This window comes from Peromyscus eremicus, chromosome 6 (genome assembly GCF_949786415.1).
Source record: "Peromyscus eremicus chromosome 6, PerEre_H2_v1, whole genome shotgun sequence".
In the NCBI taxonomy this organism is placed as follows: domain Eukaryota; kingdom Metazoa; phylum Chordata; class Mammalia; order Rodentia; family Cricetidae; genus Peromyscus; species Peromyscus eremicus.
Window position 1 is genome coordinate 124,434,993 of NC_081421.1, and position 21,274 is coordinate 124,456,266.

At 48.3% G+C, this 21,274-nt stretch overlaps 1 protein-coding gene across 1 annotated transcript in view; it reads right to left on the bottom strand.

Annotated features, from left to right (window-relative positions):
- Positions 1–20,796, bottom strand: part of St6galnac3 (ST6 N-acetylgalactosaminide alpha-2,6-sialyltransferase 3) — a 529,184-nt gene extending 508,388 nt beyond the window's left edge. Inside the window, exon 1 of the mRNA XM_059266479.1 lies at positions 20,689–20,796. Within this exon, the coding sequence (XP_059122462.1) occupies positions 20,689–20,706 (18 nt within the window). The 5' untranslated portion in view covers positions 20,707–20,796. The remainder of the gene's footprint in view (positions 1–20,688) is intronic.
- Positions 20,797–21,274: the final 478 nt, after the last annotated feature.

A 21,274-nucleotide genomic window follows, 5' to 3' on the forward strand; every position in this document is an offset into this window, starting at 1 on the left:
AAACCACCTCTGAGGTTTGAAGGACTCTGAGCTGTCCACTCCAGATCCTAAGGGTGCCTACGCTGAGCATCCACGACTGCGGCTCACAGCCTGATTGCAGTCTCTCACCATCCCGTCCACTGATAATGACACTACCCGGTGGATGACTGAGTGATCAGGGAGCTCACAGGCATGCATCATTTTAGGATTAGAATCCAAAGAGGTTGGTTTGGTGAGCTACATCTTCAGTAGCCAGGGGTGAGTTCCGGTGGGTAAGGAGAGGGAAGACTGCAGGAGTCTGTTCAGAAGAAAAGAGAAAGCTACCGCATCTGCCCAGGACAGCACTCAAGGGAGGGGAGGAGGGATGCCACTCTTGAAGCCTTGGGAGGTGGCAGATCTAACTGGCTCCACTTCTGTGTGAAATACGGGGCTGGGAGTGAAGCCCTGGCAGTAAAACGTCTACAGAGCATGTGTGAGGATATGGGTTCAATCCCCAGCTCTTTATAAACTGAGTGTGGTGGTGCATGCTGGCAATCATAGCTCTTGGAAGGCGGAAGCACAAGGAGCCACAAGTTCAAGGTCATCTTTGGCTACATGAAGAGTTGGATCTTAGGCCACATAAGACATGGAAGAAAGCAAGGATGGACAGTTGTTACCTAATTAAATACCTTGGTCCAAGGAGTAATTATAATATGGCCAAAAGGAATACAGACTTTAGAGCCAGACTTCCCAGGTTCACAGTCCTGGCTCTGAAACATACTAGTCATGTCATCTTGGGCAACTAAGCAATGGTCTCTGCCTTGATTACCTTCTTTGCTAAGTCCAGAGGGAGGGTGGAGGATGGACATGCTACAAGGCTCTATCTACAGCACCTGGCACCTGGGAAGACTTTACTATAGTTAGCTCCCAAGTTCACTATGGTCCCTGATACCTTCGGATTTAATTCAGAATGTGCGACTTAACACACAGTATTTGGTTTCTGCCAACACTGGACTACCATCCCAATACTTCCCCTAGGATGAATACTTGCAGTACTCACCATGGCCATGACCTCTCACTTCCAGGCTTTTCTCCTCACTGGTCCCTCCTTCTAGAACATGCTTTCCCATCTCTCTGCCTTGGAAGTCCATGACACTCCCTAGACCCTTCTTATGAGCTGTGTCCTTGGTGTTCTGTGACCCGATCTGCCTTCCTCAGACTCTCTGTGGCCCTAAGGAGACGGGCCATGAAGAAAAATAATTTTTGTCCCTCAACTCCTATGAGTTCCATGTAGGGATGGATCCCAGAAAAACAAAGTCCACCCCAAAGAGGAGCCTCCAAGGGAAGAAACTCAAAGCAAGTTTCGGTCTAGCTTCCACGGCACCATCCACAAACACTGATAAACTCACGAGAAGAGTCACCACAAAGCACTGCAGCTGTAGTCTCCAAGAGGGAGACCTTGGAAGATAATCTGTGGAGGAAACCAGTGGACTCTGGTGGAATCGGGAATCCTCCGGCTGCCACTGGGGCGGCTGGACTAAGACTATAGACTCTTCCCCTATAGGTGAGGAGTTAAACACTGACTTTGGCCAGAGGAGAGGAGGAGCAGGCACAGACAATTTCTGCATCTGCTGCTTCCTACTTATCTCCAGCTCAAAGATAATATTTATACCAAAGAGGTACATTTTGGAGTGATGGTTATGGTTTTCTTCAGATTATGCCTGTTTCCTTGCTCTGCCTTCCACCTTGGGAATTCTCAGGTCTTGCTGGCCTCTGCCTCTCCACAGAATGCTCTCAGGAAACTGGGTTGCCTAACATGCATGAAGCCTTAGGTTCAAGCCCCATCACCACATGCACCAAATGCAGTGGTTTATGCTTGTAACCCCAGCTCTCCAGAGGTGAAGGCAGAAGAATCCGATGTTCAAGGTCATCCTTGGCTATACAGAAAAGTCAAGGCCATTTTGGGATACATGAGACCTTGAAAAAAAAAAGCAGGGGGGAGGAAAAAGGAAATAAAGTCTTCAGTCCTCAGTCGATGCTGAGAACTGGGCAGCATCGGGCGCTCACCACAGACCATGGAAGAACGGCTCTTGCCTACACGATGAAAACCCTCTCCTGTCTTTCTGGATCTCACTTTACTGCAAACCATGAAAAGCTAAAAAGCAGTTTCTCATAAAACTGTCCATAAAGCTGCATGTGGTAGTTAAGTGGCACCGTCCTCAGCACACGGCAGCTCAGTGGCACTGGCTTGGGGGCTGCCTTCTCCTTACAGCGACTGGAGCTCACTTTCTCCCTCCTCTCCCACCACCAAAGCACAAAACAAATCCCCTACAATCGTGCTTTATTCCCATCTATTCCCAGGCTGTTGTCATCTACCACAGCCATGGCCTCCGACCCTCGCTCGGATCTTTACTTTTGCGTGCTTACAAACGTGACTGGGAATCCCACGTGCCGGCTCAACGATGCTCAAATTCAAAAGCCGTCAAGACGAAAGCACAACTCTCATCTCACAGCGGAGAAGAGACAGCTGGTTTTAGAGCCAAATATGAGTGACTGTGGCCTGGGACCACAGATTTAGGTTATCCCAAATTTCATGCTCCAACATGGTAACAGTTTAATGAAGCTTTTCTACTGACAGAACAAAGGGTCACAAATCAAAACACGTTTCAAGTACACTGGTGGGAACGCTGGGTAGATCTCCACTATGGGCTATCTGACGGCAAGCGTTTTAGCTGGTGGGAACGCTGGGTAGATCTCCGCTATGGGCTATCTGATGGCAAGCGTTTTGGTTGGTGGGAACTGGCTGTCTGTGCATCTCCAAAGATTGACCTAATGAACAAAAAGTTGTTATCTCACATCCTCCTCCTCACACAGGGGGGCAACAAATGGCTAGGAAGTGGGCTCACGTGGCCCCAGGTACACCCCAACCTCTCCACAATCACTTTAGTTCTAACGAGTTAATCCACCTGCAGAAGATCAGTGGAAGGTTCTGTTTTTTTCCAGAAACTTTCAAGTTCAAACCATCCAGCCCTGAAGGTTGGATGCACAGAGAGGTGGGAAGCAGACCCCGAGGTTAGGCTGGGCCACTTGGGAGAGCTTACAGAGAAGCAAGACCAGCATCATTATTTATGTCTTTCAGCAGGAAATAAAAATTGAAATCATCTTGCTCAAAATTATGAAGAATTTACAGGCAGGACTTCTGTGAGGAGAAGAGATTGTCTCGCCAAGCAAACTGCTTATCAGAGTACAGGAGACAGGCACAGTGTGGTAGTGGAGCACTTCCCAGCATGCATGCTACCCTAGGTTTGCTCCCCAACTCAAGGAGGAAAACACAACCAAGCATCCACTCCATGTCAAAGTATGTTAGCTATGGCCATTATTATTTTTTTAAGTCAAGCCATGAAATCAAATAACTAAGCATTAATATCCAATTACAAAATCATTCTTCATTCTGCCAAGGGATCAGCTACATTATCTTTTAGGTAGTAAATTTCCTTACTTAATTCTGACTGTGTTTATAAAACATCAGTGTCCTGCTTCTCACTAAAAATATATTGGGTGAAATAGATTGTATCTCTAATAATAAATCAATAAATGGAAGATGCACTTCAAATGAATGGACTGAGCATTTTAATTAAGGTCTGTAAAGGAAAGGCTCTCTCTCACTGATACCTGTCACTCTAGCTGGCTTGAGAGGGTCCTCTGCCTTAGACTGGGGGAGGGGGTGCTGCTGTATTTGGAACCTGGGTTTTGTAGTCAGAATTAAGTGAGGATCTCTGGCTCTAGATGCCTCAACTCTTTGACTTCCAAACAATTACCCTCTCTAAGCCTACATTTTCCTCATTAACAGTCCAAAGTCATGGGGATGGGGTGTTAGATCCAGAGTTCTTCTCATGACTTTTACTGGAGGGACGTGTGTGTGTGTGTGTGTGTGTGTGTGTGTGTGTGTGTGTGACAACAGTGTTTAGATGGACACTTGTCCATCTTACTGTTCAATAAATAGCTACATTGTGGGCAACAATATGGAACTACACTCCAGCTCAGTGCTGGTTAACAAAGAGTAGACAGTGAGTACACATGGGGCCAGCAGGCCCTCACTCCACAGAAATCACACCTTCAGATTACAAGCATTGACTACTCCACGCCATCAAAAAGAACTCACCTGAGCCACTAAGCATCCAATGATATAAAATACAACATCCAAATCTGGATTTGCCCTCACTAAATGAAATTCTCACCATGTGCATTAATAGCTTTCGTTGCTAAGAATATTTTGCTTTTATTAGCAGTGTCAAGCAGATGGGTGTGTTGCTTATTACTATTTCAGAGACAGCACCTTCCCACTTAAGTGGGGCTACACAGGATGAGGGCTGGAGACAATACAAAGCCCATCCTAGCTCCTTCATTTCAAAGAGCATGTACCTTAAATGTGTCGGGCTGCAGGCTAGAGAGACGCCTTGGGGCTTAAGAGCACTGACTGGCAGAGATAAGTGGGAGCTTGATTCCCAGCACCCACACAGCGGCTAACAAAAATCTAGAACTCCAGTGCCAGGGGACTCAGTGTTCCCTTCTGGACTCCAAGGGGCACTGCATGCAAGTGGTACACAGACACACATACAGGAAACACCCATACATATTATATAAACACATATAAATGTGTATGTACGGCCAGGATGCGGCACACCCAAGGCAAGGGTGCCAGTATCATGTTCTCACCCACACCCTTCTGGTGGAAATCAGCCTGGCAATCACTAAAGCTGCCATAGTCCTTTAGTACTTCTGAGTGCCAAGGAGCAGAGTGGGTGGAAATGCTTCCCCACTGTAAATGACAGTAAGACAGCAGGGTTATTCTATCCGCTAGTGCAAAGGCTCACACACAAGCCAGTCTTGTGTTTAAGATGACTCAAAGGTGTTCTATTACCTATGAGGTCAAGTTCAAACTATTTAATCCACCCACCCTCCCACCAGCCCTAAAATCCAGACTAAACAGCCTTCTAGACTTACCTATTATTTTACAAAAATGACGTTTTAGGTCCATGACTTGAAAGATTCCCACAGTAGCTGGCTCAAAGGGATTATGAAACTGGGTGCCTTTAAGAGCATGGAGAGAAAAATGGGGGTCATATAGGGCAGCGAAGCTATGATAAAAAAGACTACCGTTCACCCCAAGGAGAGAGCCATTGACCAGTCACGAGTGGGAATGAGATACTTCTACTGGCATCTTTTAAAGTTCCTCCTGGCCCTATGCTAAGAACTGTTAGAACTGACACAGGGTGGTGGAGGAAGAAGAGGAAAGCGTGATGGGGAAAGGGGTTGGCAACCCCGGCACATTCATCCCAGTGAGTTGGTCTGAGAATGCTCATGCCTGTCCACCAAGATCTTGTTCAAGTTCTCAGCCTGAGCCATCCATAGGTAGGGCTGAGCCACCCCACTGACCAAGCTGAGCCACCCCATAGGTGGAGCTGAGCCATCCCATAGGCGGAGCTGAGCCATCCCATAGGCCGAGCTGAGCCATCCATAGGCCGAGCTGAGCCATCCATAGGCCGAGCTGAGCCATCCATAGGCCGAGCTGAGCCATCCATAGGCCGAGCTGAGCCACCCCATAGGCCGAGCTGAGCCATCCATAGGCCGAGCTGAGCCATCCATAGGCCGAGCTGAGCCATCCATAGGCCGAGCTGAGCCATCCATAGGCTGAGCTGAGCCATCCATAGGCTGAGCTGAGCCACCCCATAGGCTGAGCTGAGCTATCCATAGGCCGAGCTAAGCCATCCCATAGGCCGAACTGAGCCATGTGAGAAGCTAAGCCATCAGGAGGCTGAGCTGAGCCAAGCATTTTAAATAAACTACCTTCTTAAGGAGCACGGACTGGAAGCTCCTCACACCAAATCAGAGTTCCTCAATGTTTTTAACACTCAGTTTACTCAGATCCAGATTATCTCCCCAAGTTTTTTCAATGTCTATCAACATGTAGTCCATCTCAGTAGCCCCATGTCATTCTCCTCTCTACAAACACTGTAACAGGCCTCCAGACCTTAGTGGCCCTCCGCCTTGAGAACAGCTGCCACCACTGCAGAAGTGTCTGTCATTCAGACCCTGGAACCCAGCATGCAGGCAGAGACTGCTGCCAGAAAAACCGAATCAATCGAAATCCACAGTTCTGGGAAAATCCCTAAATGTACTAACTTGCTTTTCCACTTCTGTAGTTCCACTTCTGGCTAACTGTTCTGGTTTCTGAAGGGTGTCAACCCAGGATGTGTTTCGTGTGTGTGTTTAAATGCCCACCCTAGAAAGGCTTGAGACTGCACTCAGGTACCACACAACCAGTGTAGTCACCAGACGGCTAATAAAGACTTTCTATTGGCTTGAGCCTGTGTCCAAGTGCTCTTCTCTGGTGGACACCTCACAACAACGTGAAGAACAAAAGGTTAAAAGCAGGGTGTTCTGAGTCAGAGATATGAGACTGAGTGACTGTCACCGATCTCTGTTACCCACTGCAGAGAATGGCTGAGCTTCCTGAACACTGGCCTCTGACTGTAGAGAGGGAAGTGTATTTTCCTCAAACTGAGGCTGTGGCATTTCACCTCCATCTCAGTTCACCTACTGCAGTGGTTAGCCCAGAATGTCAACTTAATTGGATCGGGAATCAATTAAGAGACTTGACTCTGGGCAGTTTGCAAGATTATTTCCCAGAAGGAATAGCTAAAGGGAGAAGACCCTCCTGCAGAGTCATCTGCACCTTCCTGCACCTGCCCGGATGGAAAGAGTCCAGGGAAAAGTGGAGCCATGCTGCATGTCTCCAGGAATCCACATAGAAGGTGAACAATAAGCACTAGCTACTTGGAGGACAATAATATTATCCTTCCCAGCAGGGCTCGAAGACAGTTGCCCAGCACCCTCCTTAAAAGCAAACGGAGTCAGAGCTACCAAACAGCTAAGAGTCCACAAAGACTGACCCCACTGACTTGGACAACAATGCCCAACACTAAGACTCCCTGCAGTGAATGGGAAATCCAACAATGTGAGGCAGACGTAGGGCCACGCTTGCAGGAAGTGCTCAGGCTCAGCTCATTGGCCGTAACACACAGTTCCATGCTCTGCACACACGAGCACACCTCTGTGCTTGGCCTAGGTTAGTTTTGGTGTTTTGAAGTTTAACATAAGTGGTGCTCTTGTGTCCTTGCTGTGGTGAAATCACAGTTGGGATAAGTCACTCCCCGAGGGAAGAACCCAGCTCGTCCCACAGACCAAGAGCTAGAGAAGGCAGTGAGACAGTATTCTCCCATTCAGGACTGCCTGGATCTAGTAATCTCTCCACCACTGCTGAGTGCCCATGTCTACACTCCACAGAACATGAGAGCAGAAACTGGCACCAAGTGCTTCATCTCTTCCAGCTCTCCAAACAAGCTCAGCACCAGACAACCACACTCTCCACTGTCTCCCCAAACGTCCTGTTCCTTCAACCCACCGTACCTTCTATTCTGCCTGAAATCCACTCTTCGCATCACTCCCACGTTGGCAGGCTCCATTTCACCAGGTGCTAAGCGATGAACTAAACCACTATGAACTTTGACCTTCCTGTGGTCAGGCTGAGAAATACACAAGTAAAAGCAAATGCTGTGGGCATTCCTAGATGGGGAGGCGTGATAGGGAGTGTCAGGAAGACCGTATTTCATTAGCATGATCAGCAAAGACCCCAAGCTCCCTCAGAACAGAATCAGGCTTTTTACTGCTCCTTCATCCCCTACCATCCACCTTCCTCCTCCCATCCACAGTACATGGAGACTGAGTTCATGAAAAGTACATTTTCTTGTCACACACCTCTACTTGCTAAAACTATGTGGGGGGGAAAAAGTCATACACAGACCCTTTTAACACCACGTGTGCACAAGCATATGTACACACACACAAAAATGGAATGACATACAGTGAATCTCAATTGTCAACTCTAATAGAGGAACCTAAAGTGGTAGCCTTTGGATACCATTTCTTTTTAAAATTAACTTTTTAGTTTAGCATACAAAGTGGAGGCTCTTTCTTTTAATAACTTTTAATGCCCTTGGTCAAAAATGGAAGAGAAAAAAAGCAAACTTCAAATCATTAAAATGTTAGACATCACATGTTAGACATCACATGTAGACATCACATGTTAGACATCACTTGTAGACATCACATGTTAGACATCACATACAGACATCACATGTAGACATCACACGCAGACATCACATGTAGACATCACATGTAGACATCACATGTTAGACATCACATGTAGACATCACATGTAGACATCACATGCAGACATCACATGCAGACATCACATGTAGACATCACATGTAGACATCACATGCAGAAATCTTGGCTCAGATCAGGCCAGCGACCAGGCCGCTGAGGCTAAACAGCTTGGCAGAACTAAACTGGCATTAAACCAGCCAAAGAACCACAATGAAGCCACATAAACCACAGACCAGGGAGGGATGTTCCTCACCACAGCTGGGAGAACTGTAAGGAAAAGTAACACAGCAACGACGCTTCAGGACTCTACCTCAAGGGAGGCTGCAGGCCTGAGAAGGTCAGCCACCTACATGGAACAGCTCTGAGAGGTGACATCTGGTGGTCACACACACAAGACCAATCATTTGGGGCATGAGAATGACTCACACTTCCCAGATAACCTCAAATGAGACCCTTGGACTTTGCAAGACTGTTTTATCTCCCTGTTAATGGAGTTCTACAAGCTTCTCTGCCCTAGGGTAGAGACGATGCTCCCTTCAACCTTTACCTAATGACCCCTACAACACCTGGGCAGGGAGGCCAGAGATGCAATGGGGCTCAGGAGAAAAATGAGCCACGAAACAGAAGGCCCAGGAGTCAGGAGACAGTGGATGGAAAAGTCTGGAGAGCTGTTTCTTGCTCTACACCAAGAAAAGCCTGAGAGACCAGCACAGTGGTTCCCAAGGCTTTCTGTTACTTATTGAAAATCTCAAATGAGGCTGCGAATAGCCAACTTGGAAAGTTCAAAGTTATCACCTCTCCCCAGTCTTCGCTCTCCCTATTCCTAATCCCTAGATAATGAATATTTAAACATGAAACTGACTGGGTCATAATTACAACAGCAAACTCCGGCAGAACACTAACTTTTATCACCAGAGCCAGCACATCTCACTACGGAAGCTGGTAAACAGAGGAATGGGGTGGAGGGGCAAGACAAGAAGGGAGTCGACAAACAGCAGAAATGAAATCCCATGGTTTATAGTCACCATAGACTGGTTTTCCTGAGAAGGGTGAGTGAGGAACGGCACCAGAGAAGGGTGGATTTCTGTCCCAGCTCCACATGCTGGGCACAAGAGCACGGGGTTTCAACATGCATGTGACCAGAGCTCCACAGCATGAGAGACCTTGGCAGAGCAAAATCAAACAAGGCAATGTCTAAAACATTTAGAACAAGTTGGACTTAAATTGCTAAACAGATGTAAATATCTCATAAATTCCCTCTCAAGGATTTGTGGATTCAAATCCCTGGTTTGCAGCTCTTATTGGCTTGAGCTGGATGTAGCAAGGCAAGGCTTCACAAAGTACAGTGGGCAACATCAATCTCCAGGGAGCTCATCAGAGATGGACAACATCAACACCTCAGGAGCTCATCAGAGATGGACAACATCAGTACCCCAGGAGCTCACCACAGATGAACATCAGTACCTCAGTGGCTCACCAGGAATGAACATCAGTATCCCCAGAAACCCACCAGGGATAGACAACATCAGTACACCTTAGGCTCACCGAACATATACGTTTTCAGGCTCTACCACACAGACAGACAGATCGAGAAATTCTGGGGTGGTCCTCACCACGATTTGTGTTCTGAGCCCTTTAGGGGACCCTTTAATGGGTCCTGACAGGAATGCACTGCAGTCTACAGATCTCAGGAAGACTACTTTGTCATTAGATCCAGCCCCTATACACGAATCCGAAGAGTTACTTCCTTGCTAAGCTTCAGTCCCCCTCCCTCTGGAATGCTTGGCTCTTGTGCAGTGAAATGTCCCCAATATTTATGGTGTAAGGGCTGATCTAACACTTGTTCAGTGAATGTCCCCAACATTTACCATGCAAGGGCTGAACTAATGAGGAGAACCACAAGCCCTTGCCTTGGGCTACAGTGCTGAAAGAAGGGGAAACAGTTCAGAACAGAGCTGGCAAAGTTTATCTGTAATCAGATCGGGGGGTCCTTGGTGTTGTGAGTGATACCACCCCCACGCGGCTCAACTCGGCCACTGACATGCGGCGGACGGGACACCAATAAACAGAAATGTAGCAATGTTCTAATAATGTTCTAATAAAACGAGTTCAGGACACTGGATGGGAATATCACATTATTTCTGGTGTCATAAAATCTTATTCTGGTGTCAAAAAATCTTTTGATTTTTTAAACCCCTTAAAAATGCAGAAGTCATTCTTACAGGATCTCAGGACCTACTGGCCCTGCCCTGGCAGGCTCACGTTAGTGAAGGTGAGCTAGCTGCCTGAGCTACAGCCTCCTGATCTGTCAGATGAGAGCAAACGCCAGCCGCTCCGATGGTCTGCTGTAAGATAAGCATCTGGAAGGATCCAGAAGGTCTCCTGGCACTGGCACCAGATGAGATTCAGCAAACAGCAGGGACTGTCCTTACTACATGCTCACTCACGAACAACTTCTCATTCTGTAACCTGAGAGAAGGAAGACTCTGCAAAGGTGGACACGAAACAGCCACACGCGTAGGAACAAATGTGCTCTACACACCGTCTCTGAGTGGAGCTGAATGTGTGTGCACACAAACACACAAAGGAACTTCCAAAGAAGACACAGTTTATTCTGTATATCCAAATTGTTCCCATATGTGCATCAGCCTCGTGCAGCAGTGAAACCAAGTACATAACGTCTGCCTCTGACCTCAAACCCCGCAGGAGCTCACACCACACTGAGACCAAACAGCTAGCTCGCACAACCCACAGGGCAGCAGCCCTGGGGAGAATTCACAGCTGCACAACATCTGGGAGAGATTTGGATCAGGACATGGAGAAACCCAGATGAGGTTTCAAGGGCCGCACAAAGGTTCACATGTATCCCTGGGTCAGGCATTCATGATCTGCCTCTAGTCTGCCTTCCTTCCCTTTCTGAGAATGTCGCCATCATATGAGCTGTGGCCTCTGGTTCCAATCCAAGGGGCATCTTTTCATAGTCCCTTACACTACGCTCAATGTCTAAGCTCTGCAGCCCCTCCCGATGGGGCTGTGTTGGAAAAAGGAATAGTTGGTAACCACATATGGCTTTTGGGCATTGAACCCTAGCAGGTACAGCTAAGAAACTACATTGTTTATTCAATTTCATTTTAATCAATGTATAATCAAAAATGAGGTGCTCCATTTAGTTATTGAAAAATAAATGAATCTGCTTCTTTAAACCATTAAATATTGATCAAAAAAATATTGAAGAAAAATTTAGCACCTGAATGGAGGCATACTGTTATTGAAAAATATACAATGAATTTGGAATATGCCAAAGGTACATAAATATTTCACTATTATATACTGGTCATATATTGAAGGCATTTCTGATAATTTGGGTTAAATAAAATATATTACATAAATTTCTACATGTTTCACTTTTTATTTTTAATATGTCTCTTCAGAAATATGTACATGGCATGGCTTGTACTCTCAGCATTCAGAGGCAGAGGCAGGAGGATCACTGCCTTGAGGCTACACAGTGAAAGAAAATAAGAGTGTGTGGAGAGACAGAAGAAAAGAGAAAGAGATAAAGGTGAGGGGAGATGGAGGGAAGGAGAGAGGGACAGGAAGAAGGAAAGGGCCTGTTGGCTGCGTGGTTTCTAACAGAGAGAGCTGTGCAAGGGCACGGTGCTGTTCACAACTACCACACTGCAGCGGGGCTCAGAGGCAGGAGAGCCGCAACTATACCCCATACTCCTCCTGTCACCACACTCCACAGAGGCACCTGAGTGCCTGACACTCACTGCCCTGCTTGGCACAATCTCAAACCCAGCCTGTCCCCCAAAGAGGGGCAGCCTCCGAAACGGCCATTTGTGTATTCCAGTTCTTAAATCTACAGTGACTGGCCGACCAGATTTCAGTCCCGGGTCCTCATCCCCAGCTCACACTTCATTTCCATTTCCCCTGCGGTCCTAACCTTCTCAGAGCAGGGCTCAAACACAGTTTTTGAAATGGACAGAAGACAATCTTCACTAAGACATAAAACAGCCTTTAAAATTAAAGTAAGTCTATTCCAGAAAAGATTTGAAATGCAACAGTTTCCAAGCTGAGCAGACTAAAATCTGAGCAGGAGAAAGGGTATTATAAAGTAGTGTCCTCCAGGAACGAAACATCCCATCCCAGGGAAGCAACCTCCTTAAGATAAAGTATTAAGACAGGAAGTAAGCAACTCAAAATAGCTTCAGGAAGTCCCTGAAACGAACCAGAATCACTAGGCCCCTCCTTCCCAAGAGTAAACAATAATGACTGCTGAGAGGCTCTTCAGACCAGCCAAGCAGCCTGCCAGGAAGATGTCTGATCAACTGAGCCACGGGGAAGGACAGTGTCCAACCTGTTGAGCTGCCTGCAGGCTGTGCAGTGGGCTCCAGGTCCCCAGCTGTGCGAGCTGTCACCCGTGCTAGGGTGGACCTTGGTGATGTGGCTGTCCTTGAGTCATTCCTACTCCTGTAAGTGACCCCTCACCCATATTCCTGTGAGTAACCCCAATAAAACTCATGGGTCACCAAGTCGGACTTCAGTGGCATCCATACTTTGGTCTGTCATGGGGTCCTTATCTGAAGTGAGTAGATGTGTGTGTGTTGATTTCACACACACACACACACACACACACACACACACACACACCCCAGGAAAAGTCTTGTCACAAGACAATGGGTGAGTGCAGACTGTATTTACTAGGTGCATACATGGCTTTTACATCGCACTGTAAACGCTCCAGGAATAAGATGCCTCTTTTCCTGCCCTCTCTCCAGTAACTCTTTTTGGGGGTTCCCTCCCCCCATCTTTCTCAAGGACCAGATGTTGTAGAACCTACCCTCCACATCTTGCCGGAAATGAAATGGTGGCTGGAGATCTTACAGAATGTCACCTACCCGGAGGCTGCTGTTTATTAAAGTCTCTTGTGGCCCTAGGCCAAGGTTTCCAGCTTAGACACTTTCACTCTGCTCAAAATCACAACGACCTGTTTACTCAAGGGCCGGGCAGCAACAGTGAAGGCACCCTGGCCCTCCTGACATCCCCTCTTCCTACTGGCCCTGTGATGAGCTGCTACCAAGGCGCATAACTAACCCTTGAGACTCAGCCCTCCTTCCTCCCCTGGCTCACTGAGGCACTAATTGGCAGTAATGCGCATAAAAGGTGTACATCGGAATGGCCGGCGATTAACAGCTGGGTTATCCACAACCTGAATAATGGGCCTCCTGGGATGCGCATAGCATTTGTAAATCTACTCTTTCCACTTAGCGAAAGGCCTCTCTGCACTTTACCTAAAGCAGGAAACACAAAAGAATGATGCATGTCCACCCTCAGGTCCAGCCTGTCTTAAATGTTCACCAACAGCTAGAGATTTTCCTTCTGGGGAGTTTAGTAACTTTCAAACAGTGGCTTTGGCTACCCTCAGATCTAAACCCCTCCCACCAAAAAAAGCACAGGCCCCGGAAACATGATATCAGCATTTAGTAGCAGTGGGTGGGGTCGGCAGCTCTGCTCCCCACTTCCACAGCACCCTGAGAGCTGCACAGAGAATGCACAATTCTCTGTGGGTTTTCCAGCATGACCTCAGGCAGAATGGAGTGACAGAACCTGAGGATCACACAGTTTGTGAGCCTTTTAAACACGAACATAATATATAAATTAAACTCTGGGGCCTCTTCTCAGAGCCCTGGAGGGGCCCTGAGTTACTCTAATTCTATACCACCCCTCTCTCTCACCCCTGCTCCCTCCCTCAGTTACATCCCTCGCCCTCTCACCCCCTTCCTGTCTCCCACAAGCCCCTCCCCCCTTCCCCTCAAATTGCTAGCACATGCGGCTGAACTTTGGTTGAATTGGGGTAAGTCAAGAGGCTGTTCACTCTTAGACACAGAATTACAGCCTCCTCTGCCTCCCCAGTCTCTGCCCCTCCCCCTCCTCTGGCTCCAAAATCACAAAGGAAACGTTGAGGAAGACCCGAATACAGACACGTGCAAAGTCATCACACCAAGTGACCCGGGACAGAAGGTGGCGAATAAGGCCATCCTCTTTATTGCCAATAAAGGTCATACGGACTTCTGACAGCCACATAGGCCAGGGGTCAACTTCACTCTGCCACGTTGGGGACCCAGGACAAGTTACTTGGCTTTCCTGGACTGTGGTGACTATTTGTTACAATGTTCTTAGCTTAAGCACCAGCCGAGTACCTCAGCTGTTCAATAACTGACAACCACTATTGTCATCACCAATCCAACGAGTACTGCCTACACCTGCCGCTCACTCACACCCAGAGCACTCACATACCCCAGAGCATGCTCACACCCAGAGCACGCTCACACCCAGGGCACACTCACACCCAGAGCACGCTCACACCCAGAGCACACTCACATACCCCAGAGCATGTTCGCCTTCAGAATACACTCACACCCAGAGCACACTCACACCCAGGGCATGCTCACACCCAGAGCACGTACATACCCCAGAGCATGTTCGCCTTCAGAATACATTCACGCCCAGGGCACACTCACAACCAGAACATGCTCACACCCAGAGCACACTCACACCCAGAGCACGTACATACCCCAGAGCATGCTCGCCTTCAGAACACCCTCACACCTAGAGCACACTCATCCCCCACAGCATACCAACACACACAGCAAAACCATCCCCCCAGTCAGGCAGCCCCTGGACCTGGGCTTTGCCTGGGCAGTGGTCAGAAGTGCCATCACAAATGGATTAGACGAAGTGCCTTTCTTGCTTACATAGTGGGGTTTCCTAGGGCTCCTCATACCTGGTTCTTTGTAGCCTCTGTGACATCCCAAGCTCAGTGAAACCTCACACTTTGCAGAGGCCCCAAACCTCACTTGAGAACCACACTATCTCTTAGCCTCGGTGTTTGGTTTGGAGGGTTGGTCTGTTATTTGCTTGTTTCTGATGATGATGATCCTGACAAAGCTAGGTAGCTCCTATGAACCCTCGGCTCTCTTCCTTGCTCTCCTGTTCTCCCCTTCAGCTCCAGACTTCAAGTCACCCTGAATTTTCTACAAAGAGTCACAGGACAGTAAGAAAGACACTGACAACATCTGAGAAGCCAAGTGAGTGACAGACTGCTGTTTGCTGTCCACCAGGCCACAACGTCCATGTCACAGCAAGCTGCCTTCTGGCACATTATGCTCATGTCTATAATCTGAGTCTCAAACAAATCCAGTGACACCATTTTATGTGTCCACCAGGCATTCAGAGATCACTTAGCAAAAACCAGGTCAGTTATCAGGCATGCCAAGTTGAGTAAGACAAGGCCTCCTCTCAGTAACTCCCACCACCCACCCGCTGTACACGCCACCCGCCAGGTTTACCTTACAAAGTACGCTGCACACTTTGGTTACTAGTTTAACCATTTACATCCCTGACAGCACGTGATCCTGTAGACTGAAAGTCATGGTCCTCTAAAGATGCTGGGTGAGTCCTGGCTGGCTGCTGGCCCCCTGAAGGCCCCACCCTGCCCCGTGAGATCAGTCAGCTGATGACAGGACAGAATAACCCTGCAGCTAACAGACAGGCGCTAAAGCCACAGGAATCTAGAGGATACCTTTCCCAGATGTGACCCTGAGAGCATGCTGACTGAGAAGCATAACTCTTGTAGATAGGAAGGTCAGACAAAGGATTTCCTACAGAGAAACATGAAAACCACAGCTAACAGCTGTGGTCACAAGGACTTATAGATGCTACCTTCCTGTTTCATTAAAAAGTCACTTTTCCAGTCTTTGTGGCCACTTTTTTCATACCCACTTCAGAGATAAGGACACTGAGGCTTCGGTCCTCACAGCAGGGACAGACTGTCTGACCCCAGAGCTCAATACACTAATAACTCCCACACTGCCCAGAGTGAGAGGTTCACGCAGACAGGTGTGGAGACCAGAAGTGAATGGACAGTAGAGGAACAAGCTATGGAGACAGGAACCAGATCCTAAAGGAACCTGCAGGTCATGCTAAGCCCAATTATCACCCCAGGGTTCAGAGAGCCAAGATAAGCATCCAAAGCCCCAAAGGTTTGGTGGGCCCACACCTTAGCTCCACTCTGTAGAACGAAGAAGAAAACGGAAAGGAGACTCACCCAAAGGCAGACCAAATGCTAGCTTTGGAATGAATGAGAGTGACGGGCAGAACTCAGAGCTTCTCCTGCACTAAGACTGAAGCAGCATGGCTCGGGATTCGGTCTGGGGCGGAGACAGAAGACTAAACCAGAACATACTAAGTTGGTAACTTTGCAGCACAGTGATGCAGTTTATCAACTGTATATATTTATAAGGACAAATCACTGCAGAAGGAAAAAATAGCTCAGGCAGGAAGATAAATGGCTAGTATGAATGTAAAGTTTAGCTTCACTGATAAGTACAAATTAACTGCAAAATAACTAGTTTTCTTGTCCAGTAAATTCCAAAGACTCTTAAACACCCCATGAATCCCCTCTGCGCTCTCTTTAGAGGCTGGGGATTCGTAGGGAGCCCTTGCAGACTTCACTGTGTGGGAAAGCAGCGGCTGCTGAGTTGAGGGCTCACTGAAGAGCAGCCTAAGGCCAGCAGGAAATGAACCCAGTGGGACGGAGGTTGTCATTTCCTGCAGAATAACCAGTACATAGATATTCTCACTTCCCCTACAGTGGCCCTTTGAGGGATGCAGGGTCACCCCCATTTTGGAAACTGGGGCAGTACTGTAAATTAAAAATTAAAAAAAAAAACAACTTTCTGTGGTTCAGTCGGTAAAAGGTAGAGGCGTGATTAAACCCCACGTGGTCAGTGTCTTTGCAGTGAGGGATGGGCACATATTCCACAGTGTAAATGACTCAGGATCCCAGTTCTGTGAGAGTGGGTCCTACTCAGGGGCAGATGGGCCCTCAGCACACAGTGCCTCCGCAGGACAGTCCAGTGTCCCTACAGGTCAACGTCAACTGCCACGTACCAGCTTTACCTCTCGGAGACTCCTGTTCTTGTTGTATGGTAACCATGAGAGAACAACCCCCATCTCTCCTTTGGGTTCTCATGGGTAGAAAGGATGACACAATCTTCTTGGATAATATTTTAAAGGCTTTGTCCACAAAAGAAATGTTTCTAAAACACAAGCTCCAGGTCAATAGATCCTATCCGGCTCCAGCAGCCGGTGGGAAGCCAGCCTTGGCTATGCTCTGACAGGGCTTGTTACGGACTCCCTCCAAGTTTCATTTTGCTTTTCAGAAACCCTGGCTATTTCACTCTTTCAAATATTCTTCTGAAAAGCACTCACTTGAAAAATGTACCTTCCTTACACCAGGAATAGAACATTCTTATCATCAAGGGTCAAGACCAAGATAAGTATGTCCAAACAAACATTTTCACTGTTTTCCCATGTGGTTTGCCGGCACCCTAGCATAGAGCCCAAGCCCTGCTGCTTCTTCTTTCCCATGTCTTCATAATATATCACTCTTTGTTAAGATGGGACATTAACCCTCAGACCTATCCCCTTATCTGTGTTTTCTTTCTATTGCAGTGATAAAACACCATGACCAAAAGCAGCTGGAGGAGGAAAAGGTTTATTTCATTTCATCCCTGAGAGAAGTCAGAGTAAGAACTAAAGCAAGAAGCTGGAGCCAGGAACTGAGGAAGGGGTCACTGGAAATGCTGCTCACTGGCTTGCTCACCTGTGGCTCGCTTGGCCTGCTTCCTTGTCCAACCTCAGATCATCTGCCCAGGGTGGCACCTTAATCACCAGCTGAGAAAATGACTCACAAAGTTGCCTATAGGTCAATCTGATGGAGGCTTTTTCTCAATCTCGATTCCTCTTCCCAGATGACCCTGGCTTGTGTCAAGTTGAAAGAGAAAAAAAAAACCCAACTAACAAGTGCACCCCTTCTTTGAGTATGTATTTCACACACACACACACACACACACACACACACACACATACACAGGGAAGGCATAAATTATATATTTACACACATGCATACGTTCACAGGAGAAGATGTACATATATACACACAGAAGAATATGAACATCTAATAAAATACATATGCTGTTCCCCTATTAACCTGCCCTGCTTGACCATCAGGCCCAGGCTCAGTTTCCAACACCTACTTAGGTGCAGAATGTTGCAGAAAATATTTCATTAAACACAACAATAATTTTCTGTTCACTACAACACTGTTAAAAATTTATTATAAACACTACCCTTTTTTTTCTTTGCTTTAGGAGAAGGGAGTCCAAAATCAAACGCAAAAGGCCAAGCTGGCACAGTCCCTGTTCGGAACCAGCACTCCCCACTTTTCAAAGACAGCACAGCACAGGTAAGAGGATCCTCAGAGACCATCTAAGACCAAGCAGGTCCAGCCTCACCCAGCAGACTACTAACAACCCAGAATAGCCATGAATGTGGCCCATGTCGCAGAGTCAAAATATCACACACACAGAAAAAGGCACTCTGTTGCTGAAAGGTGGCAAGGACTGATGGGTGTAAGAAACACTTACAGTGTCACCCCCTGGGAACAGTTTTAACCCGTGAGTACTATTTCAGATCTGGGTCTGAATGCAGGTCTCTGCCCCTAACTCAAGACCCTCAGTTTCTTTCCCTAGAAAGTGGAGTTGCAAACAAGAACACTGGCCTTTCAGGACTTATGAAAGAATAAAAGCCATATCCTGTGGAAGAGACTGAGAGTTCAGAACATCTTAACTAATTCGCCATGACTGAACATCAGGAAAAAGTGACGTCACACACCTGTTGGTACAAAGTCCTTCTCATTCCTACTCTGTCATCTCCACAGCAACATGACAAAGTGTGTGATTACTTTGATCTCATGTTGAGGAAATCAGTATTCAGGGAAGTGTAAGTAGTTGTCCAAAGCTACATAGGTGAGGAGGCAGAGCCAGAACGGAGAAGACTGTCTTTGCTCTTCTTCGTTCTGGTTAGGGGATGAAGACCAATGAGGAGGCGCTTCAGGTAGGACCTCTCCGTGTAGGAAGTGACCAGTACAAAACTGGACCAGGTCTGTGTGTGACCCTGGATGAGCACTAAAGATGTGTCAAGGAGTCTGGGGATATATCTCAGTGACCAGACATGTGCTTAGCATATGTGAGGCCCTGGGTTCAATCACACGCCAACACACATACATACAAAGGAAGATAGATGATACAAGGCAGGGGAGAAACCTGTAGGGGAGAGATGACCAACAGTATGTCAGGCTCCTCAATTTCCCTTAGCAAATAAATAGAGGTGGCACTGTGACCTAGTTCCAGACCCTGTGCTGAGCCCACAGCTTCGAGTTTCATGCTGTGGTATCAGCAGATGACGTCCCCCTGACTTTGCCACCTTTGGCCAAGTCCTGGAAAGTGCTCCAAAACAAACAGCAAACTCAGGAAAGTCATGGGAAGTGTTTGATTGTCTTGCTTCATGATGGGAAGGCATGCTGGGAGATTTGGGCTAACCAGAGCGGTGGTCCAAGATGTTACATCAAGTTCTGTTGTGGCACAACACACACACACACACACACACACACACACACACACAGAGAGAGAGAGAGAGAGAGAGAGAGAGAGAGAGAGAGAGAGAGAGAGAGAGAGAGAGAGAGAGGGAGCTAGGATGTTGTCCTTGGTCACACAGCACTTTGTCCTGTCTGGAAACCACACACTTTTGTGTTCTCTCGGGGATGGGGAACCTTCACGCTGCTCACATTTTGATCCATGTATCAGGCTGGGCAGTGGAAGAACAGCAGAAGGAAAAAACAGAAAAAGGTAGGGGTGGGAGGTGAACTTTCCCAGTGGGTTGGAAACAGTCTTCCCACAGAAGGTCCTCACCAAGTAGGTCTACCCAAAGTCCTCAACCCTGTGGCTAACTAAGGCAGGTATTCAGAACACTTAATGAACCAGGACTTGGTGAAAGAACGCACCAAAACAGCGGTGGACTGTGAGTACGTGTTCACACGTGAGCCTAAGTATGAGTTCACATGAGAGCATAAGGAGGTCCAATGAACTTTTCCAACTGTAGTCACTGCCACCTAGAACTAGCTCCCCAGAAAAACTCATTCCTAGAGGGCTACCTGTGGACCCAGAAGTTTTTGTGTTTCCAGGACCAAAGGCTGCGAGCTCTCCGCACCTCCTCCTCTTCCCAAACACTGTGCCCCTCACCCATGCCAGGCCACTCCTTTTCAGCCCGTGGCCCCCCACAGGCCGCGGGCTGCCCTGACCCAAGGCTCCGGAGCACCCTGCTCCGCCTGCCATCCCCATCATTCGGCACACCGCCGCGCGCTCCCTGCCCAGCTCCTTCCAGGCGGGCGCCCGCCAGCAGCAGTGTAGGCAAGGAGGCTGTGCCCAATGCACGTTGCATAGTCTCCCACCCCGACGCCTTGGCCAAAGGAACAAAAAGGAAGCCGACGCCAGGAAGAGACGAGCGGGCTAAGGATGCGGCGGGACCGCGGCAGGCTCCACGCCTCTGCGTACCCGGCGGGCGGAGCTCGCAAGCGGCCCGCAGCCGAGCGGTTACCTTGAGGATGCAGGCCATGGCGCTACGGATCGACCCTGTGGCTCGCTGCACCTCGGCCCCGCAGCGGGACCACTCCAGCCCACATTCCCGCAGAGCGAGCCGGGCCCGCGGGAGCTGCGCGCCCAGGCCCCACCCCCGAGCCCCGCCACTGGCTGGCGCCGCACGAGGCCCCGCCCCGAGTCACGTGCCCTCCGTGAGGCCCGCAACTGCCTGCTACTCCGCTGCTGCTGCTACTACTTGGCTTTTTTTTTTTTTTTTGCTTTTTTTTTTTTTTTTTAAACCCCTTCTGCAGATGAAGGTTTGCAAAGCCCGGCCTGGAGCAGACCCGGATCTTCGCACCCCGAGGATAGAAGGTGGCCCTTCCAGCTGCGCTAGTCCACCAGAGAACCTGCAGATGTGCCGCTTCCCAAAAAGTTAGCGGCTGCTGCGTTTGGCAACGTCCCGCTAGAGGCGTGCGGCCCCTAAAAGGATTCTTCGAAAGCAGCTGGAAGTGCCCCGGGCTAGCCTTTGGCACTGCAGAATTCTGTGGAGGGCTTCTCTTGCCATGACTGATTGGCTGTCCGTCGGAAAGCGCGGACAGCTAGAG